Source organism: Patagioenas fasciata, chromosome 1, assembly GCF_037038585.1.
Source record: "Patagioenas fasciata isolate bPatFas1 chromosome 1, bPatFas1.hap1, whole genome shotgun sequence".
NCBI lineage: Eukaryota > Metazoa > Chordata > Aves > Columbiformes > Columbidae > Patagioenas > Patagioenas fasciata.
Window position 1 is genome coordinate 73,535,463 of NC_092520.1, and position 20,915 is coordinate 73,556,377.

Below are 20,915 nucleotides of genomic sequence, written 5' to 3' on the forward strand. Positions count from 1 at the left end.
TCAAAAAGATGGACCCAAGTTCTAACCCAAAGCAATTTCAAATTCAACTTCTTGAAACACCCTGTACTTGCAACTTGGTAACTCATAGTAAACAAAAACCTTTAACTTACACATCTGAGTCAAAAGTCCACGTTTGATTTCTCCAATATAATCACTGAACCCATTAGTTTTGTTCTGAGATGTTGTAAATAGAATTTAAAAGCTTGTTTAGATTATCTTGAATTATTTTTATTGTTTTCTGAGCTTAAAAATGGGGACAGTAATAGTTTCTTGCTCTAGGTGCTAATTCATGTCTGGAGGCAGCACTAGACATCTTAAAGTAGGAAAAACAAATTACAGAAAAATATTATTGTTAAAAACAAACTAACATGTTTATCACCAGCCTGACTACATCAGGGGTTTTTGTGTGGTCTTTTTTGCTTGTTTCCTTTTTTTAAAAAGAAAAAAGGTTGCTCTGGAAAGTCTCCCATGCTTTCTGGGCTCAGAATTAATCTCGGTTTTATTCCTAATTATAACACCAGGTAGGGAATAAGCTGTGAATAAGCTGTCCGTCTCGCTGCTAAAAACATACCTGGCTGAAGTGACTGAAGCTGCACCCTCATCCCGGCAGTAATGAAAAGGCTAATCTTCTCTAAGTCTCTTTGACCCTAGCAATCTCTTAAGGGGCTGGATCCATGATTAAAAAACAGAGGGAAAGCAGCTGTCTTTTTATCCTCTTCTAATTATTCCTTGATGGTTGATAGGTGTTGATTTCCTGGGAGTGTCATGGCGATGGAGGTTACGTTTCCCTGTGTTGCTGGGACTGGATGTTCAGAGGGGGGCCAGTTGCTTGAATGCTTCAGTGGGAGCTTTGGAGGTGGAAAGAGTGAGTCTTGTTCTCTGTGATTTCACCTGATCGTGCAGCGCTGCCTTTTATTTGGAAACATGTGCCTAAAGGCCAAAAAACAGCTATCCAATGTCAAGGCAAGAAAGGCCTCTTTAATTACTTTTTTTTAATATTTTTCCTTTTTGCTGTATATCACCAGCTGGTGGCCAGGAGGGTTTTAGAATGAGTTTAATTAGAAAGCCAAAAATAACACCTTGCTTTTTCCTGCTGTAACTTAATGAATAAACTCCAGTAAGTGTTACAGGATTGTTTTTTCACTGCTCCCCCAGGTCCTCGTTGCTTTATTTGCTTAGGAGTTGGACTTGATGATCCTTGTGGGTCCCTTCCAACTCAGGACATTCTATTTAAAAATATGAGTCACAAAATTCTTATTAGCAAATCCTGGATGCGGCTGGAGGTGATTGAGTGTTGTACTTACATTTTTCACTAGTAGGGGTTAGTTCCAACTGGCTATGAGCCACGAGTGTCTGATCCCTGCTTGGAAGTGCCCAGCTCTCCCAGCAGGGTTTCAGGAAAAGTTTACAACATTGTGCATTTCATATGAGCATTTTCTGCTTCCTCTCATGCCCCTGCTGATTTGCTTATTTAATTATATAGGAGACAAGTGCAAGATGGGTTATAGTCCTTCAGCCCTGTTCTGTCCCACCTGCAGTGACAATGGTTGTCAGTCACCTCGTTACCGTGTTAGCTCTGTAAGTGCCACTACCTTGACTTCAAATGTCAGGTTCAGGGAGATGCACCATCCAGCCAAGAAATAACCCACCTGACAGCTGAGAAGGGGTTATTCTCGGTGCCCCAGCAATACCTACGTCCGGTGACTTTAAGCTGTTTCTGCCTCGGTTTCTGTAGACTTGGAAAAATTCATCTTGCAAGAAGGTAGGAAGGAGAAGGGATGTTTGGGAAGTGTTCAAAGTTGTTATTTAGGTGAACAGAGGAACAGAAGATTGGAGGATGTCTCTTACTTCTAAATGAGGCTGCATAGTCAAAGTTAAGATTTACACCTTTTTTTTTTTTAAATGAAAAGCCAACAATAAGCAAATAACCTTGACTACGAATTGATCAGTTTGATTTTAATTTTGCAGTCCTCTCCCATGGCAGCTGTGTGAAGCAGAGACAATGTACAATGTGAGCAATCCCTGTGTATGGGATGGGATTCACATGGGTCTGCATGTGTATGTTAAAGTAAAATCTCAGGTCTGATTGCATTCAGCTGATCATTTGCTTGTGTGCACAGAAACTTGTTATTTCTTTGGCTAATTCTTCTAGGCTGGACAGTTGTGCCAGCGGTGAGCTGTGTCTTCTGGATATATTGCTACCTACATCATAAATTGCTCTTAGTCTGAACTCTTACAGCTGAAACACCCTTCCCCGCGCTGAAAATAGCAACTGGGCTATTCCCACTAACCAACCACAGGTAACTACTGCCATTTTGGAAAATGTTCTGGTTGCAGGCATCCTGAGCTATGGTAACATAAACTAAAATTCAAACTGTATGAAAGTCAGGTATTTTAAGATACCAGATTTTTTTTTTTGGTGGGTTTTGTTTGTTTTTTTTATTGTTTTCTTTTTTTTCCTCTGGGAGACAAGACTTTCAAGCATCATGCCCCTTGTTTGAGTGATAACCCTAAGTGCCCAAGTGTGACTTACTTTTAGTATCTGAAAGTGCATTCTATTATTGTGCAGGATGCAAGTTGTAGTATGGTGCTCCAAGGAAAATGCTTTCATGCTTCTCCCTTAGGGGCGCTAGGTATAAAAATATCCAGCCTTATTGATGAAAACCTTGCTTCCCAGCCTGTTACTGGAATTGGGTCCATTATCCGTTCCTTCCATATATTCAGCTCTGTCTCAGGAGTGTTTTGGGCCAGCAATGCACTCAGGGCAGGACTCTCTTTTGCTTTGTAGCTGTCTCCATTTGCAATTAATCTTTGCTGGACATGCTCTTCATCCTTTAGGGATTCACTAGTGTCTGCTGGTGACAGTGTTTCACTTCCTCATTTTGAAACCCTTACTCCAACATGAGCTGTTGTTGCTTTGTGCATGTTTTTGATTTCAATAAGCTCTAAGCATCCTGAGGAAGACAGATTGGATCTGTTATCACTCGAGAGATGGGCAGTCAGTAACTCTGAAAACCAAGCTGCTTCCCTTTTGATTTGTCTATAGAAAGAACTGTGCGCAACTACTGAAATATTACTACTTTTGTGACCTGTTGTCTCTTCACATGCCTCAACTTTGAATCTCATGATTTCTGAACAACTAATTATAAAAAAAATCTATGCGGAAATAAGTCTTTAACAACAACAGCAACAATAAAACCCCCAAATACCACAGAAGTATTTGGTTTAGAGCTGTCTGAAAAGCTGGTTATTGAATCGAAATACACAGTACTTCACTCAGCTCTGATTTCTGTATTTATTTACGTTTATAGTATAATACAACTAAAAACCATCTCACATGGTCACCTATGCGTTTGCTATGCCATTTGATCATAGGCAGGGAAAAACTACAGTTGTAGCTTCTCTCCTCTTTCAGCATTTGAAAAGGAGAATCCCAATATAAACATATTCCATGTTACACAAATGTACTACCTGAGATGCAATTATTTTTCCAAATGTGAAGTGGCACACTTCCAAGCACCTAAATATGCTATGGATTTTAAAGTACATTCTTCAGTTGTTCAACAGTGAAAGTGGGCTGGATGTTAACTAGAAATTGCTATTTGACACCTTCCAGTGTAACTCACAAGGTATGTTGACTGATAATCTAATTGTTATGAGTTGACAATTCAAAAAAAGGTACATAAAGGCTGAAAAGAAGAGAGGGAAGATGCACAAGAGTGTGAAGTACCATGATTTGGGTTACCCAGATGTAAAAATACCTCAGACCTGTCTGGTTTGCACCCTCCGATAGTGCTGAGATTGCTGGGAATTGAGCGTTCTCTTGTAGAGTCTCCCATTCTGCAGAACATCACACTTGCAGTCCAGCATCCTTGCTCCATGTAGGGCTGGAGGGATTAGTAGGACTGTTTGCCAAACAGGGCGGTGTACAAGGCAAATAGGATCAACAAGCTCTGGCTCTTGCTGCTTAGGTAGATGGTATCTCTTGGGGTTTTGAGCTGCGAGATCTGTTGAGCCATGTCAAATGACAGATTTAACTTAAATCCTGTTTTATAAAGTTTGCTGGACCTTTTATAAACCCTTTATAAATCTTATCAGTGATCTACCAAGTCATTTCATCTTCTGGAAAGAACTGGAAGCACAGGAATTCAAGAGGGGCTATTGAATTAAATGAATGCAAAGGTCTCAATAAGTAGCCAGAAAATATATTTCTCCAAAAACCATTTCCAACCATATGTTTTCATAATCAAGTCCTTGACTACGTCATCTCCAACCAACCAGAAATTTCAAATGCTATTTGAGCTAGATGCATCAGGAGAAACTAGGCATTCAAATGCCTTGTTTTCTGCCAAAGTCCAGTGTTTATGGGTCACCAGTATTCATGTAGCCTCCACTTAACCCTTTAGCATGGGACCAATCCCAGGTCTCTCAAATCCTTGGCTGGGTGCCAGAATTATTGGACTTCTCAGTAAAATGGTGGTTTCTTTGTGGGGGGTATGTGCAGTTGGATTAGGCGTGTCAGAGAAGGTCTCAGCCTGAGGCAAGAGGGAATGCCTGTTTCCAGGATGCTGAGGGAGCTTTTGTATAGGATGGACCTTGAGCAGGTCAGCAAGCAGTTAAGGTCCCACCCAGCCCCAGAAGCTTGGGGTCTGTCCCTGCAGATGCAGCCAGAGAGGAGTTCAGCTGCTTGTAGGGTGCAGTGGGAGTTTTGTGAATGGCAGTGGGTCGAAGGGATGGACACAGAAGGCATCAGTGGTGGAGTGTAGGGATGCCACCTGCTCCTTGTGCATTGAAACCTCAGCGCAGAAGGGTCTCTTGCTACTACATTTTAATATGTGAACACAGAGGAACGAGGTTAATGCGTTTATTCAATATGGCTGGTGAAAAAAATTTAAGACTACCCTCTCTGTGTAACTATCTTGACTGCTAACCAGCTCCTTCAGTTAGAGTCGGCATCAGCGCGAACGCAATTTCCATGCATTGTTTCAATCTGGAAATGAAACAATTTTCATTAATGGAAACCTGGTTCTCAAGCAGAACAATTAGACCCACTTCAGGTTGAAAAAAGATAAAAGCATGCTAATTTGGATGGAGGACTCTTCTTTCAAGGCAGCCAATTGAGTCATCAGCCTGCCACCCACCTGACCGTCTGACAGGTAATTAGGAGATAGTCCTCTTTTTGTGTGAAGCCTGTGCCTAAACCTCCGCACGCTGGAGTCACTGCCCATTGGGACTTCCAGAGCAAAGCTAGTCAGTGGCAAAAGAGAGTGGAGAGCACGTTTGTCAGCCTCTGCCCAACGAACTGTCTTGTTTTCATTCAATTTAGCTTATGATTTTTTGTCTTTTTAGCAGCTACCTGAAGTTTCTGGCAGGAAAGTCGTCATGGCAGACCTGGGCTGCAAAAAGCCCAGCGACTGCACCATCTCCAGGCTACTCAGCGTAGTGGAGAGCGAACTCCGGGCGGGCAGAGACAAAGGCGACCCAACTGAGAAACAGCTCCAGGTTGTCTTGGAGGATGCGACGCTCTGGCAGAGATTCAGGGAAGTCACTAATGAGATGATCGTGACCAAGAACGGCAGGTGAGTGATCTGCTCAGTGCTGTGGGCTAAGTGTGGGTGACAGCCGGGGGGGTTAACAGCTATAAGAGTAAACTGTGTGTGGAGACTCAAAAGAATCTCAATGAAGCCATAGCAGTTCTCTCTCTGTAGCCTCAGAGTCACCTAAAACCAGCATATGGACAGAACAGGGTGTTCCTGCTCTTTTTTGGTCACTGCCAAAGCGCTCCTGCCACCTTTTATTCCTGCTTGTGAAACTTGCTGGGAAAATACATTGACTGACTTAAGATTACACAAAAAGGGAACTTTTGCAAGGGAATAGATGGTACTTCTCAAAGCCTTTCAAATGATGTCTTATACCAATAATCATCAGCTTTTATTAGCAAGTCCTTACCCGTAGACATCAAATTACTGTACAGAAGTAGATTGCTGTTGTTATCCCCAGCTGCAGTTCCTGTCTCTCTACCCTTGGGTATTAACAGCTTCTACAACAGCTTGCACTAGAAAGGGGTACAATAAACCTGTGCCCTACGTGGCACATATGTGCAGTCTGGATTGCATGGTCCCACAATTGTATTGCTTCGTAGTTGTTGCTGGTGCCCTCAGAAACAAGTGTGGAATATTGGTTAACACAGTTTTAGTAAGACAAAAATGTTGTGACGAAAATAGATCACGTCTTACTATTCAGGTAACACCGAAAGGCACAGGAAAAGGGTGCAAAGCCTGGCAAGAAGGATGTTAATTCTGAATCAGATGCTGGATTGAAGAAGGTTCTGCAGAGAGGTTCTGCTCTGAACTGGACTGACAACAGGGTCCAGCCCATATCAGACAGGCAGCTACTAAAATAAGGTTCACCAGCAGAGTGGTGCTAAGGTTTTTATTTCATCTACACTCACCTCTCCTCTACTGTTCCTCCCCTCATCCCCAACAGACACACATTTCTTTTGCAAGACATCTCAGGAGATCTGTGTAGGAGAGAGAAATTAAGAGATGGAGAAAAATATTTACTTATGTGACTTTTGTGAATTTTGCAGACTTTTATTTAGCAGAATTTGTGGACAATATCACTGTTGATTGTAGATTGGCAAAGGATGCAGATGAAAGCAGTTCACAGAAAAAAATCTAGTCTGTTGGCTCAGCAATGTTATTCTGTTGAGAGAACAGCTACCTTCCCAAAACACAAGCTCTTGCTGTAACACAGCCTATCGCCATTCTGATTCCTCCTAATTACCTGTAGGGTTAGAAATCTTCTCCCGAGATTCTCTTTACACCGAGAAGCTGCTTTTGCTTCATTTAAATTGCTTTAAAAACTGTTGTTAGGCTACAGCAAACTTCTGAGTGGACTTTTACTTAGTGTATGGTAGCTTGAGCTGACTTCTTAGCAGCATGAGTGACCAAAATGAGGTAAGATAAGTTTGCCTCTAATTAGTTAAATTGATAGAAAGAATTGCACCTTACCAACAGGATTTTTTCAGTTTCTTTCAGCTAATGTAAATCATTATTAAATGGTGATACCAGTTTCTCTAAAATGTCTAGGTGAGTGCATAGATAAAATCTTTTTATGATGATCAAGGAATCTTTCATTATTTGAATATGCCTGGTTACTTTCTATTTCATTGTGTAAACTTCCTAATTTTCCTTTATTCTAACTAACATGTTCCTTATCAGCTCGATCTTATTTTTCCTAAAGCAAGTGACAACTCTAGTGATGTCAGTGACGGAAGGAACAGGTTATTTACAATCAAACTACAGCAATCTCAAAATAAAAATTTATAAAAGTATGTTACACTGTTATCTGCATAAATCCCTTTAACAAAGTTACTGTAGCATCAGAGACTGCGAAAAAGGATCTCTTGCATTTCTGAAAGTATCTTCCATACCAAACACATCAGCGCACCGAGAAATGGAGGCAGTAGCCTGCAGCAAAACTCTCTAAACATCTCCCTGCATCTCAAAAGGAGACAAAGTTGAGAGAGTTTCCTATGAGGGCTGACGTGGGTGTTTTTAGGTTCAGGATTTTTAAGTGATTGTCTCCAGAAGAATCCTTAATAGAAAAAATATTGATCTAATTCTGATGCTGTTCAAATCAGTAGAACTAACTCAGTCATTCTTGCTCAAAGAGATAAGAAAGCTTTTGAAAACTGTGTTCTATGATTAATGAGAAAAGCCAGTCTGAGCTCCTGCATGAGGAAACTAAGGCAAGTTTTTGTGGACACATTGTTAACAAAATTCAGAAATTAAACTGAAACCTGATGCAGGAGCATCCCTGAGAACGAAAGGCTGATTGATTAGTGATCCTCATGTGTAAAATTCTAGCATGCACAATTCTATCTGCTGTGATTGAGCCATCTCTAATTGGTACTGAGAGTCCTAAAATGTTATAATTAGATCAACCAACTTCAGTGTTAATACACATGTAGCTCTCTGTTGCTGTATTGTACTTCATCGCAATCATCACCTGCCATAGTAATATGCCCAGGTGCACAGGGAAGATGGACATATTCTGAACAGGACAGGCACCAGAGAAGTTAAATCACATGCTATATTACAAAATACATCCCAACGGATGCAGTTGATTTGATGGGAATCAGTCTCTTTACTCAGATTTATTGTATTGGGTTGGCATTTTAATGTCAAACACTCTCTTTTCTGACTGAGCAAGTTGTCTCTCCCAGTGTTTATACCATATTATCTATGTAGTACCCTCAGACTTTGCAATTCACGTTACTTCCTGAAGGCAGGAAGGTTCCACTCCTCTCCTTCAGTGGATCAGTGCAGGAAAACGTGAGTGGTGGGTAAGACGCCCTTTCCAGGCTTAAATACTAAAGCAACTTTACTGGTTACTACACATTCAAGTTTGATATCCAATGTCTTCCCACTCAAGTTCTGTGCTGTGGAACAATTGTGGCAGATCTGTTCTAAATAAATTGAAAAAGTTGAAGTGCTCAGCTATTGCAGTAGTGGAGATCATGTGTGCACCAACCTGAGTGTTGAAACCAACATTCTGGCTGAAACAAATATAAAGAAATCATCATGTGCCATGCTGAAAAAAAAAAGGTAAATGTGATCGTAACGGTAAAGTCACTTAATTAGCAGAAGAAGTGAGATGGTAGGTTTTCCATCGTTAGAATCTGTACCGTCGAGACATGCTGGTTCAAGTGAGGTGGGGATTAAATGTGTGTGAAGCAGAGGTTAACGCAGGGAAGTGCTATAATCTCTGTGATACGGGAGGTTAGGGTTGATGATGACTGTACTCTCTTCCGGCATTAGTGTATAGGTCTTTTGGGGATAAGCTCAGTCCTCGCAAGTGGAGAGGGAGAGAAGTCTATGTTGTGGGCAGATGAAGTAACAATCTATATGTAACACAAATAGTTCTGAGAAATCTAGTGAAATTAAATCTTTACATGGATGAATTTCCCCCCTACTTCAATTTCAGCTAAATATGTGTTACTTTGAAGACTGGCTGTAGGGGGTCTGGGAGGTACATGGAGCAATGCATCCAGACTTTTTATCATATTCCAGTTTGATAGATGGTGCATCCTGGTCAGGAAGACACATTAAATGTAGCATAGAAATCCTTGGGTAAGCTTCTATTTAATTAGAAAGATCATGATTCAATATATCTTTCTCAATGTTACACAGGCCCTACATCACCAAGTATTGATATTAGATGAAAAATCTCAGTTTTCTCAAATCATATATTTTCCTGTGAGCAGAAGGTGTTGAATGTATACAGCAAGAACGATATAAAGGTGTCCAGAAAGGTAAGTGGTGAGTGGGATGTTGTAGGAGCACAAGAGACTGTCAGCAGCTGAGGGCCATTGGAAAGTGTGGCTGTGGGGAGAGAGGCTTTTGGTGTCCCTAGAGACAGCTTGGAGTTTCTGTGCTCTTCTGTATTTTGGGTGTCTTGGATTGCTACCTAAGCCTAGAAATCTACAAACCTCAGGCAATTGCTGTGGTTGTTTGGTATAACCAGTCTCTCTGTACCCATCGAGAAAAGGCGCTTGAAGCTTCATTGACTTGTGTGTAAAGATGTGGCACGGCAAAATGACAACTGCCAGGAGAGGCTGGTACGGAGGTGTCTCGGGCAGGGAGACCTCTTACTCATGTAAGAAGAACGCAGAAGGTGATATGTAAGAGCTACAATAATCCTCCATATAAACTACGTGTATTCTTTGACAAACTAAGAAACTTAATGAATAGAACTTAATGAATAGGATACCTTTGTTGGGACACCCCTCTGTTCTGCTAACCACAATTTTTCCCCAGTTCCTGACACTATTGGAGCCCTACTAACTTTATGACTGTAGACTTCCAAGCACCGAGACACCCATTCAGGGCTGTGTGGTGTGGATCACAAGTACTGGGGCAAACAGAAAAGTGCTGAAAGCCTAACTGAGCTGCTGCAGATCTCCTTTACAAGAGACAAAATAATAATTAAAAGGGGATTGAGAAAAGGTGGCATTCAGACCTTTAAGCACAAAAGGAGCATTTTCCCAAAACTAAACAAAGACAGGGTTTCAGTTTTAAATGCACAAGATGGTGGGAAGGCTGGATGATGGATGTCTAGAGCTTAGTACAGGACAATGTTGCATCTGAGGTGAAACTAAAAGCAGAAGAACCTGAACAAACTGATGAGGTCAAGGAATACGGAAGAATAGAACCAAATTACTGAAAGAATTGCCAAGTGCAAGGTCTAATGTCAAGGATTTTAACCAGACTTCTCAAACTGGAGATTTAGGTAACAATAGTGGGACAGCAGGTGAATGCTTGCACTTAAGAAAGGGAGAAAACACATTTCAGCTAACTACAGGCTTTTAAATATATCCCTATTATAAGAATTCAGGATGTATTTTGAAGGAAAGAGTAATTAAACACGTGGAAGACAATGGAAAATTAGATAAAAAAGCATTTTATTAAATTTAAGTCATGCCAGATTAACATGATACAACCCTGATAAAGTAAAAAAAGTATTTTTAGACAAGGAAAATGTAACAGACCTATTAGATCATTTAGAACAGCACTACGTGGAAACCATCACTCAAGTGGGAGACATCAGGGAAAGGAGAGAAACCTTTTGTATAGTGTAGTATGGTTAATAAGTCTAACTGGAGTCTGATGAGTACGTGGCTGGGATTATGTCCTGAGTACTGGAGACTGCAAGATCATTTCAGAAGATATAACCAGCATCAGACAAGGTGGGAGCTGGCCACTGGTCAGAGTATGGTGGCGTGTGTCGGGGGAATCCAAGAACCAGAGAGGTGCGCTTTATATCAGGATGTTGCAGTTAATGCAGTAAATCTGTGGTTCAGCTCCACCTTCTCAGTCATTTTCAACTCTGTTCGATCCTGTTCATGCCTTCTTGTCCCACACCTAAGGATGTGTTCAGCATGTCCAGATACTATACACAGTTCATTATGTTCATAACTCTTGGCATGATCAAGACCTTAGTGCCCTACTTTAGAGGTAACGTGTTGTTTGTTTGTTTTTCCAAATGATTGAACAAATAATGAAATAAAGGATTAACCTTTAAGAGGTTTCTTCAGATAGATGGAAGGAGGGAAGATTTTTTTTACATTGACCTGGTCACAAACATAATGAGCAGTCTTCAAAACCAGTTCCCAGCAGTGTCTCTTTTTTTTGTTTCCTGGCCAGACGGATGTTCCCTGTTTTGAAGATCAGTGTGTCGGGCTTAGACCCAAACGCCATGTATTCTTTCCTGTTGGACTTTGCCCCAACTGATGGCCACCGCTGGAAGTACGTCAATGGAGAATGGGTGCCGGCTGGGAAACCAGAGCCACCAAACCACAGCTGTGTCTACATCCACCCAGATTCTCCCAACTTTGGGGCCCATTGGATGAAAGCTGCCATTTCCTTCAGCAAAGTCAAACTTACCAACAAGCTTAATGGGAGTGGGCAGGTATGGCCTGATGTTTCCCCATACACCTCTTGGCTTCAATTGCAAGCACCTACCAATCAAGAAATATCAAGGGTGCATTTATGTAATTATAGAGGCCCTTACAGGCCTCTTCACCCATAGATGCCAATTATTCTCTGGAGGCCAAATGTAAACAGGAATAAACAGGCCTTAATTGGCGCTTTCAGATTTTAATGGACTTCTTGATGTTAAGAGAGACAGAGTGCTGTGGTTTACTTAATCATCAGGGGGCTTTTCAGAGTTGGTCTTGTGTGCTGGGGATTTTTACATAGGACTTCAGAGAAGGAGGAAAAATGGTCACGGGTATTAGGTTTTTGTTGTGTTCCCCAATGTTGTTTGGTGTAAGTGGAATGTTGGCAGGAGTCAGATAGCAGAATAAAAGGCTGCTCCTAAATGAAATAATTACTATGTCTGCTTCTGCATCATGATAATTATCAATATTCTATTGAATCAGCTTTGGCCTTTGGAAAGAAACCACATGTACCAGAAATAAGTGACTTTCTCTTTGAACCCCTTAAAAATGCAAAAAGGAAAATTAGTTTTGTTTTGTATTTTATTTTTGATGATGCATCTAAAGGTAAAATGTTGCACAAGACCTTTTGTTTGCTTGTTTGTTTTGTACAAAACTCCCACATTGGATGATACTTGTCAGCCCAGAATCAATTCCTTTCACGTAAATATTATATGTACTCTATCTGCTATTTCCATTAGGTTTGTGAGGTACCTCCATAAGCCTAGTACCCTAATTAGGTAGGAAATTATCTGCATTTTTACAGACTGGAGAACAGAAAGATGACCTGACTTGTCCTAAGTCACACACGGAATCAGCACACAAGATTTATTGTGGAACATAGAATGGGATCTGAATTTGCAAATTCTTGTCCCGCATCCAGGATCTCAGAAAAGTCAAAGGCCTCAGAAAAGTATGCATAGGGTAAAAAAGCTACAGGAAACCAACTTGGAGGGTCAGAGATACCCTGGGGAAAAAAACCAAGTAACAAACAAGCCACAGGGGTACATGATGTGTATATATGGTGAAGTCGATAGGAAAAAAATAGAAAGCAAGGAAGGAAAAGCCGATTGAGAAACAGAACCCAAGCCGATTGAGAAACAGAACCCAAGCCGATTGAGAAACAGAACCCAAGCAAAAGTCACTAAGTAAATATCACTAAATATCAAACATCTGAAGGTCTCCTGGATTTCTTTTGTAGTCTTGACAACAATGTTAAGGTAAGCTGTGCCCTCACTCTGTGCTTCAGCTTCCCCTTTTGTGGTGTTATTAGAAGGCAAAAGCTAACAATCAGTGCTTTATGCTAATGGTTGTGTTCTTTCACATATATGTGCACACAGCAGTTCCAAAAGTATTTTCTTTTCAGTATCTCTTTTTCTGGCAGTAGAGAGAATTAAACAATATAATTGACTTCCTGAGAAAGGTGTGTTTTGGAATTGATGCTATTCACAGCTTTGAATGCCAAGTTATAGACACCCACCGAGGCTTGTTCAGGTACACTTCATCTTGCCCAAAAAGATGACAAGGTGTGTGCCTCAGCTCTCTCCTGGCCTTGAGCTCTGTGATGGTGATGCTGAGTCTTTCAGAAGGTAGAAGCAGGACGGGGATTGCCCCTTAAACTGTTTCAACAGCCTCTAGTGCAGTGGAAGCCCAATGGTTTAAAGGCCGTAGCTGCTAACACAGATATTCACTGATGTTGCTGTGTCAAAAGCTTTAAATCCAAGCCCAGTGAAGTTTCATTTTGCTCAGCCCTGTGGTTCATCAGAAGGGAGGGAGGTGCCTGTCCTCCTGCTCTCAGTGATCACAGGCTGGGGAGGTTGAGCAGTGACATCTGGTCTGTTGTCGAGCCAGAGGATAAGAGCAGCTGTGGGTGGCACTGAGGTCTATCTGTCTGTTTCATTTTCTGCAGATCATGTTGAACTCCCTGCATAAATATGAGCCCCAGGTACACATAGTTCGTGTAGGAGGCCCCCACCGGATGGTGATGAACTGCTCCTTCCCTGAGACACAGTTCATAGCTGTGACTGCCTATCAAAATGAGGAGGTAGGTGGACTCCATGCTGTGCTCTTGGTCACCATTAGTGAGATATATTTAAAAGCTTATTAACTACAAGATCTGCATGGACAGACTGCTTCTTTTCTTGTTTCCCCACCAGTCCCATGCACTATAATACTCCATCCATTCTAATACTCTGTCTTTTCTCTGTAGTAGAACATCATCTAATCTAGTGTCTGGCTGCTGTTCTAAGCCAGGTTTAGCTTAATATCCTGCCACAGCTATTCCAGACTGGTCCATCTGTCCTGGCATCCCAGTCCCTTACCAGAAAAAAAACCAAATCCCTACAGTCAAGTCCAGTATCTTTCTGCAGCAACAACTGATAATTATAATGATAATCCTCTCTCTCCCCACTCTTTGTAATACACACAATTGCAGAACAGTGCAATTGTGCATGGGAAAATTTAATCCAAACTCCAGAATTGTAACTGAGGGATGCTTTGGTTTGTGACAATTACTAACTTGTGCGACGTCCCTTAACTAGTGTTGCTGCAGATTTGATTCATACTTGGAGTGAATTCAGTGTTTAAACTCTCTTGAAAGGGTCCAGCATCGCATGGGATTTCCCAGACTGGACCATGCCATGAGGCTGCCCCGACGGGTGTTCTGCCCATGGCACTGACCAGTGCACATTGCCTTGCAACAAGCAAAGTGCTCTCACAACCAGCCCTGGAAAACATCGTATGTGGGGATATATTTTTGTAGGGGTAACCATGTCAGTTCCACTTAGATTACTCTGCAAGATATTTTTTCAAGTCTCTATTCCAAACTGCGTTCACTAACATGCCTTGTTTTCTGTAAACTCAAGATAACAGCTCTCAAAATCAAGTATAATCCCTTTGCCAAAGCCTTCCTGGATGCAAAAGAAAGGTTAGTCCTTTTTTTGCTGATGATATGGTTAAAACTGTGGCATCAAAATGAGAAAGATAAATAATGTAACTTAAATTTGTTTCTGCTGTCTTAAATCCTGAGTCACTGCACTGAAATCAGTGGGAATACTCTCTGTATAATTATTACCACAATAGGGTCTGAAATGGGCAAATATCCTTTTGGGGTTCCTAGGACTTAGTACTGTCTACACAGGAAGCCTGAAATAAGTTGATGTGAATTTCCCCAGCAATGTTACATACTGCATATGTTCACCACTTTGTACTTACACTCCAATGAATCCCATAATTTAATAGCTCCGGGAGAATAACAGCTAACTGCAGATGTCAAAAAGCATAAATAAAGTGAAGTTGCACTGTAACTGTAGCATAACTACACTGCTGTTATTAAACCTGTGTGATAATGTATGATGTGTTTATTAGAGGTAACCTATAGGTGCTCACTATATAAGACGTTAGAGGTGCTTCCATTGGAAATGAATTGTGGTTTACCTTTCACAGGGTTACTTGCCATCAGCCATGCTAATGCAGCGGGGCATCCAAATGATGCGTTCTGGTCCATAACTGCTAGTAAATTTGGTTTGGACCTGCTGCATCTTCTGACATATTAAGTGTCGCACTTGCCTGCCGGAGAGTCTGTGTTTCTTTCCATACCTCTCAGCACTTAGGAAGCTGCTGTGTCTCAGGGTCAGGGTTTCCAGCTGCTTTGGTTTGGGCAGGAGGCCAGGCTTAGCCTCGTGGCACAAGCAGGAAAGGTGCCCACAGGTAGATTTAGAATTCCAGGTTCTGCCACCAAATTTGGCACAAATTTAGGAGAATTTCTATGCATGCCATGAAACATAAATCCCTGCTTCTTTATGGAACAGTGCAGAAAAGTCTACTGCTGCCTATCAAGTGGCTAAAGACAATGGAATTCCCTCCTTTTTAGCTTACTTTCCATTTCTTTAGTGATTAGTTCTGGTTTTAACTTTCTTTTGTATTTTCTCGATGAGAAGTTTTACCAGTAAGTATTTTGCTTTTCAGAAACCACCCCAAGGATGCTCCAGAAACAACCTCTGAAGGTCAACATATGACATATTCTCACTGTAAGGTTTTTATTCACGTGGGATGGAATTTCTGGGAACCTGGGACTTGCTTAAATGGGTCATACTGATTGTTTACTGAGTCCTGAATCGTGATCATAGAAAGGGAATCTTTTTCTAAAAGAAAAAAAAAGGGGGAAAAAAATGCAATAAACATCACAGGAAGAAATAATGCAACAGTTTCTGCAGAGTGATAATTTTCCTTATACATATGTAACTTTCCTGTAATCCAATTTTTCAATATTACAAGGAATAGAGAAACAAGATAATAGATGACATTTTTAGGGATTTCTCCCCCCCGCTTTTTTAAATATCAGTGAATATTTTTAGTCACCTATAAGATTCCCTTTCACTGGCAAACAAGTCAAAAAAAAAGGGAGGAACAGAGGCTGTGTTAATTTTAATGATGGTTCATTTTTCTTTAATTTGTTCTTTGACATTTATGACATTCTCTGTCAGTTGTTTTTAGGGTTGGCCGTTTGTGTGTTTTTGCAGGGCTTTTTGTTTGTTTATTTGTTCGGCTTTGTTTTGGGTTTTTTTTTTGTTTTTTTTTTTTTGATTGCCAGTTGGTTCCATAAAGCAGTATTTTGAAATCTGCTTGGTATTTTTGAGGCAGAGCTGATTCTGCAAGAAGGCTGGTTGGTTTCTTTATTGCACAGCAGTGTTTCAGAGCAGTAACAGTTTTCCTGTCTCTTTCCCCTCCAAGTGAGTGGCTGGTTGATTTCCAACCCAGAGACAATGTGTGCATCAGGCAGCTCTAATTATCAGTATGCTGGACCTTTGCCTCTGCCAGCCCCACACACTCCCCATGGCTGTGAGCGATACTCAGCACTGCGAGGGCATCGGGCTGCTCCGTACCCACCTTCCTATGTGCAGAGAAATCATTCACCTACAGGTATGACTGCTCTGCTGCTTTACTTCCAGGGAACAAGCGCTTTCTGCCTGACTGACCCTTGCTTTAGGTTAGCGTAAGCATTAAAACATGCAAGAGCTGAGGCTAGGAAACATTATGGCGAGTCTCCGTAACAATCTGCACGCACAGAGTAAGATTAAGGAAGCAGAACAAGAGGTACAATGAGCTGGGTGCACTGTAACTGTTAATTATAAATAAGAGTGAATGATCTTGCTAAAAGTACAGCTCCCAATTATACAAAAAGAGCATTGCAAACTTTCTGTTGAGGTCATGGTGTGAAGTGGTTGTGCTCTCAAGCCGAAGCAATCCTTGGGAACACGGTAGCAGCTGACTTAAGATGAGGGTGTTTTGATATTGCCAAAACGCCTTCTGAGGCCCTTTCACTCTCTAGATCGGGGTGCAGAGTTCCAGAAACTGATTCTACTTTGATCCGAGGAAATCGTCCAGAAACAAGAGTAAGGATAAAGTAGTCTGCTTACTGATTATAATTTAGCAAGGCATCATGTTTAATGGAAATATTTAAGCTCAGGTTATAAGGAAATCTGTATCAAAACATTGCCAGTAAAATGGCAATTATCATTAATGAAAAGACTGTCAGTCAGACTTGCAAAAATGCATATCCTATGTCTGTCATGGTGTACCTTCCCATATATCATACCTGGAATTACAATGTCACCTTGCTGCTCTCTTAGGAAACACACGAATTTTGTCCTTTTGCCTATGGTTAGGAACCTTATGATCAGATTGCTTCCCTAGGCCGACCCATGATTTGTTGCCATAAGACAATGTCTCTGTAATTGTTACTGATGATTTGTTTATTGCTTGCTATGTATTTTTTTTCCCCGAAGTTAATTTGCTGGAGAGCTCCAGCAATAATCTTCAGGTATTCTCAGGACACGACAGCTGGACTTTGCCATCCTCTCCACATGCTAATTTGCTCTCAGTGCCACACACGAAGGGAGCTGCCAGCCCCGGACCCAGGTAAGGTTATGGGAAAACAGCTGGTATCAGGAGCAATGAGGCTTGTAGGACTGCCCCGGTGGTTCACACTTCGTTCCAAGCTTTAATTGGCATCCAGGATTTTAAACATATCCTAATTGCCTGACTTGAGATTCCTGGACAGATCTTTCTGACAAGCTAATTATCTCCTGCTCTGAAATCAATGGGAGCTTTGTTTTACTCCAGCACTGCTGAAAACCAGGATCTTGGAACAGCCACAGAGAACAATGGTATCTACAATCTGTGAGCGGTTTAAAGCCAAATTATTTTTCTCTGTATGTTCTTCACTATTCTCTTGCATGAAATGAAGATCCTACTCCCATGCAGGGATGTAAGAATCTAATTCATGTTACATTATAAAAATATAGTTAAGAGGGTAGTAAACAGTACTAGGAATGGTTGGAATTTAGACCTAGAGAGTCAATCAATTATCAAGTATTTCCCCTTCTTTTCCCAAAAGAAATGCTCACATTTCTTCTCTAATTTAGGTGCCAGGAGAATCAGCTGCAATTCTTTAAAATTCATAACCATTAATGAAAAACATCTTTAAATCTTGAAACCTCACATGTATTTATACATTTCTCTCCATGCTTCTCTCCAAGGCCACAGAGTCTGATGGTTGCTCATGGTTTTTCACTTAAGATCTGCAAGGCTGATTTAGTTTATTAATTTGATTGGATAGCTGCCTTTTAGTAGATAATGCACTTGACTTCACTGTGGTGAGTCTTGTGCAGGGGAAAACGCTTTGAAACAAATCATTCAATTTATACTGCTTTTTTTCCCAGCCACTACCCTTGCCTGTGGACAGTGAGCAATACCGCTGTAAATGTCACCAGCCCAGGAAGTGAGGTGAACAGCAGCCCTTCGAGCATGTTTCTGAGGGGTAATGTCCCCTTACCTGCTTCATCATCAGTCCAAATCCCTCTGCAGGGAGCGGTGTCTGGCAGCATGGAAACGCAAGGGGAAACCGCTCTGGCCAGACTGGCCGACCCTGCCTGGACATCCTCAAACGCCTTTTAATGGAGAGGCAGCTCACCAGGGAAGCTCAGCCAAACAGAACTGACACAAATGGCAAATGACCTCCCAGAACTGCAGCTCAGGGCAGGGATGTGTATGCAGAAAACTGACTTCATCAAACATCACTTTCCATAATGTACCTCTCGTGTGCCAGAGAAGCCAAAATGCATAATGCAATGGAAATGTTATGTGAACCAGCTTATTACTCTAACCTTATGTGCTATTTTTGACAGGGTGGAGGGAAAAGAATTATAGTAAAAAGATTCAGCTTGCATTTCCACTTTGCTTCAGGTATAGAGCACAAATAAAATATGAATAAATGGTGTATTGTCTCCTCAGTGCCTTTCCAAGGTATAAATACAAATACAGTTTTCTTCATTTAACAGCCTCTGAGCAATTTAAAGCAGCTCTGCCAGAAGTAGGTTGACAGGCCAGGAATTTTCTATTCCTTGGCCAGTGACTGGCTGTATGATCTTGGCTGTGGTATTTCATGTCTTCTTACCTGTTTCCCCTCTGAACTTTTGTCTGTTTCAGGTTCCTTTTTCAAGCCACAGCTTTTCCTATTCTGTATGAGTGTACAACATCTGGCATAGTGGAGGCCTAATCCTGTCTGGGATTTCTAAGTGTAATGTAGATAATAACAGTCATCCCTCAATCTTCCTTGTTTCTCTCATGTACCTCCTCAGGCAAGCCATATCAACTTCTCAGAGAAGAGTCTGCCATTTGATCTCTTGTAGGGGTGAAGAAAAAAACTGCTGTATAAGGAAATGCCCAGCAGCAGTTCAGTTCTGTTTACAGTTATGAACATTGATAGGGACTGGATAGATAGCCCTTAAAGAGGAAATTCTCAGTGTAGGTATAGAAGAGAGTTCTCCAAAGCTCCTGCAACCTGGTGTCCCTACACAGGTGTTTCTGCTTCTGCCAGATACAGCAATGCTCCATTTGTGAATATTCACTTATTGCACACAGTCTCTGGGAGCAGCATTTTATTTTGGGTAAATATTAGGAGCAGCAGTAAGGAGAACACTTATTCAGGCCATCAAAGGCACATATGTCTGGAAGCTCAGAAAGCTCCTGTTTCATATTCTTTTACCTCTGCTCTGAACCATCTCCTTAGGGTGCTCTCATTTTTATGCATTTTCACGACTTCCCCATTTTTCAGATTTGCTGCAGGCAGGACAATGTGAACACTGTTAGTTTTCCTGACTTGTGCTACTATCCCCTAAAAGCAAAGTCATGAAGTTGCATTGGTCAAATAGGAGCTAACAGAGTGCAAAAAATTCTGTGGCCAGTGATCAGCCTTGTTAGTTCTGACCGTAAATCTGGCTTTCCATATTTTGTCAAAAGCTTAGTGATAAGTTTCTCAATTTTATGTTTCTCTACCTTGCAGCCAGAAATCCAGGTGTTTCTCTCAAAAATAGCTCTGCTTTACAGATGAGGCTTATTAACTAACTAATGCTACCCTCTTCTGGCTGTTCAGCTACCCACATACACACCACACGCTGAGCCTATAAAAGACAGCTATAGATGCTGAAAGAGGAAAGTGGTGACTTGTCTGTGTTCCAGGACTTGCTATACTTCCTTCATGGTTATTAAGTTGGATAATTTGTTAGTTTCCCCTTATACTGCATTAAAGAAGGATCGTAAGATGTTGCACAAATTGCATTTTTATTTCACAAATAAACAATCTAGGAGAAAATCCAATTAGCTTTCCTGATAATCTCGTAGGATTGAAAGGATTAAAAAAAAGATCAAAACAAACAGGCAGAGTAATTTTTTTTCTTATCACTGTAAGACCAGCCATGACTCACGTCATAGGAGGCAAAAAGTTACGAGATGTCAGAAACAAGCTAATTTTTGTCATTGCAGACAATCTGATTTAGCCAAAGCCTGAGAAATTACATGGAGGGATAAAAACACCCCAGGCTTTCTCACTACCTTGACATTTCGCTACTTTGGCAAAGGCTTTGAAAATTGGTATCTGGCTTGGACAGATCACTTCTAAGGAGCAGTGGGAGCACTGGGAAAAGCTGCTGCTTTAACTTTGCATATCTCTTTTTCCAGCACAGTGGAATTCCCCTTAGTGCAGTAACAGGCTGGGATGCTGGCTGCACCGTCCTCCCATGGGAGGCAGATTCCCTAAAGCTGTATATAAACTGTTTCCCTTCCAATAAAACATTACTGTGAATCTGGTTTGGTACCCATAGTGCCCTTGTTCCCCAACAGATTTCTGCTTGCCATTAAAAACCATGCAATAATAATTTCTGACTGAATATTTCACTGGTTGCTATAAGTAGTAACTGAAATTGCAGAAAGAGAAGCAGCACCCCACCCCCCACCAATTTTTATACATTTTAACAAAGTCACTCCCTGATTTTTCGGAAGAGAAACACATCGAAAGACTGGAAAAGCTCTTTTGAAGTCTCCAGGGTAAATGTACTACCTGGTGTTAATGACA

General features: G+C 41.2%; 1 protein-coding gene across 2 annotated transcripts; it reads left to right on the top strand.

Annotated features, from left to right (window-relative positions):
* The first annotated feature begins 5,367 nt into the window (after positions 1-5,367).
* On the top strand, positions 5,368-18,749 carry TBX19 (T-box transcription factor 19). 2 transcript variants are annotated; one of them, XM_065857084.2, is made up of 8 exons: positions 5,368-5,579; positions 11,211-11,475; positions 13,413-13,547; positions 14,368-14,429; positions 15,470-15,531; positions 16,235-16,423; positions 17,290-17,422; positions 18,226-18,749. In XM_065857084.2, exons 1-8 carry the CDS (start codon positions 5,383-5,385, stop codon positions 18,458-18,460), a joined length of 1,278 nt encoding a protein of 425 aa, XP_065713156.1. In that variant the 5' UTR covers positions 5,368-5,382; the 3' UTR covers positions 18,461-18,749. The 2 variants fall into 2 exon arrangements, with proteins under 2 accessions (XP_065713156.1, XP_065713148.1); XM_065857076.2 differs by having other exon boundaries at positions 5,383-5,579; positions 16,322-16,423.
* Positions 18,750-20,915: the final 2,166 nt, after the last annotated feature.

Bases quoted from the DNA above. Each gene is read 5' to 3' on its own strand.
- TBX19 (XM_065857084.2), top strand. From the start codon at position 5,383: ATGGCAGACCTGGGCTGCAAAAAGCCCAGCGACTGCACCATCTCCAGG. The intron at 5,580-11,210 runs GTGAGTGATCTG...TTTCCTGGCCAG, and splicing joins ATCGTGACCAAGAACGGCAG to ACGGATGTTCCCTGTTTTGA. The intron at 17,423-18,225 runs GTAAGGTTATGG...TTTTTTTCCCAG, and splicing joins GCTGCCAGCCCCGGACCCAG to CCACTACCCTTGCCTGTGGA.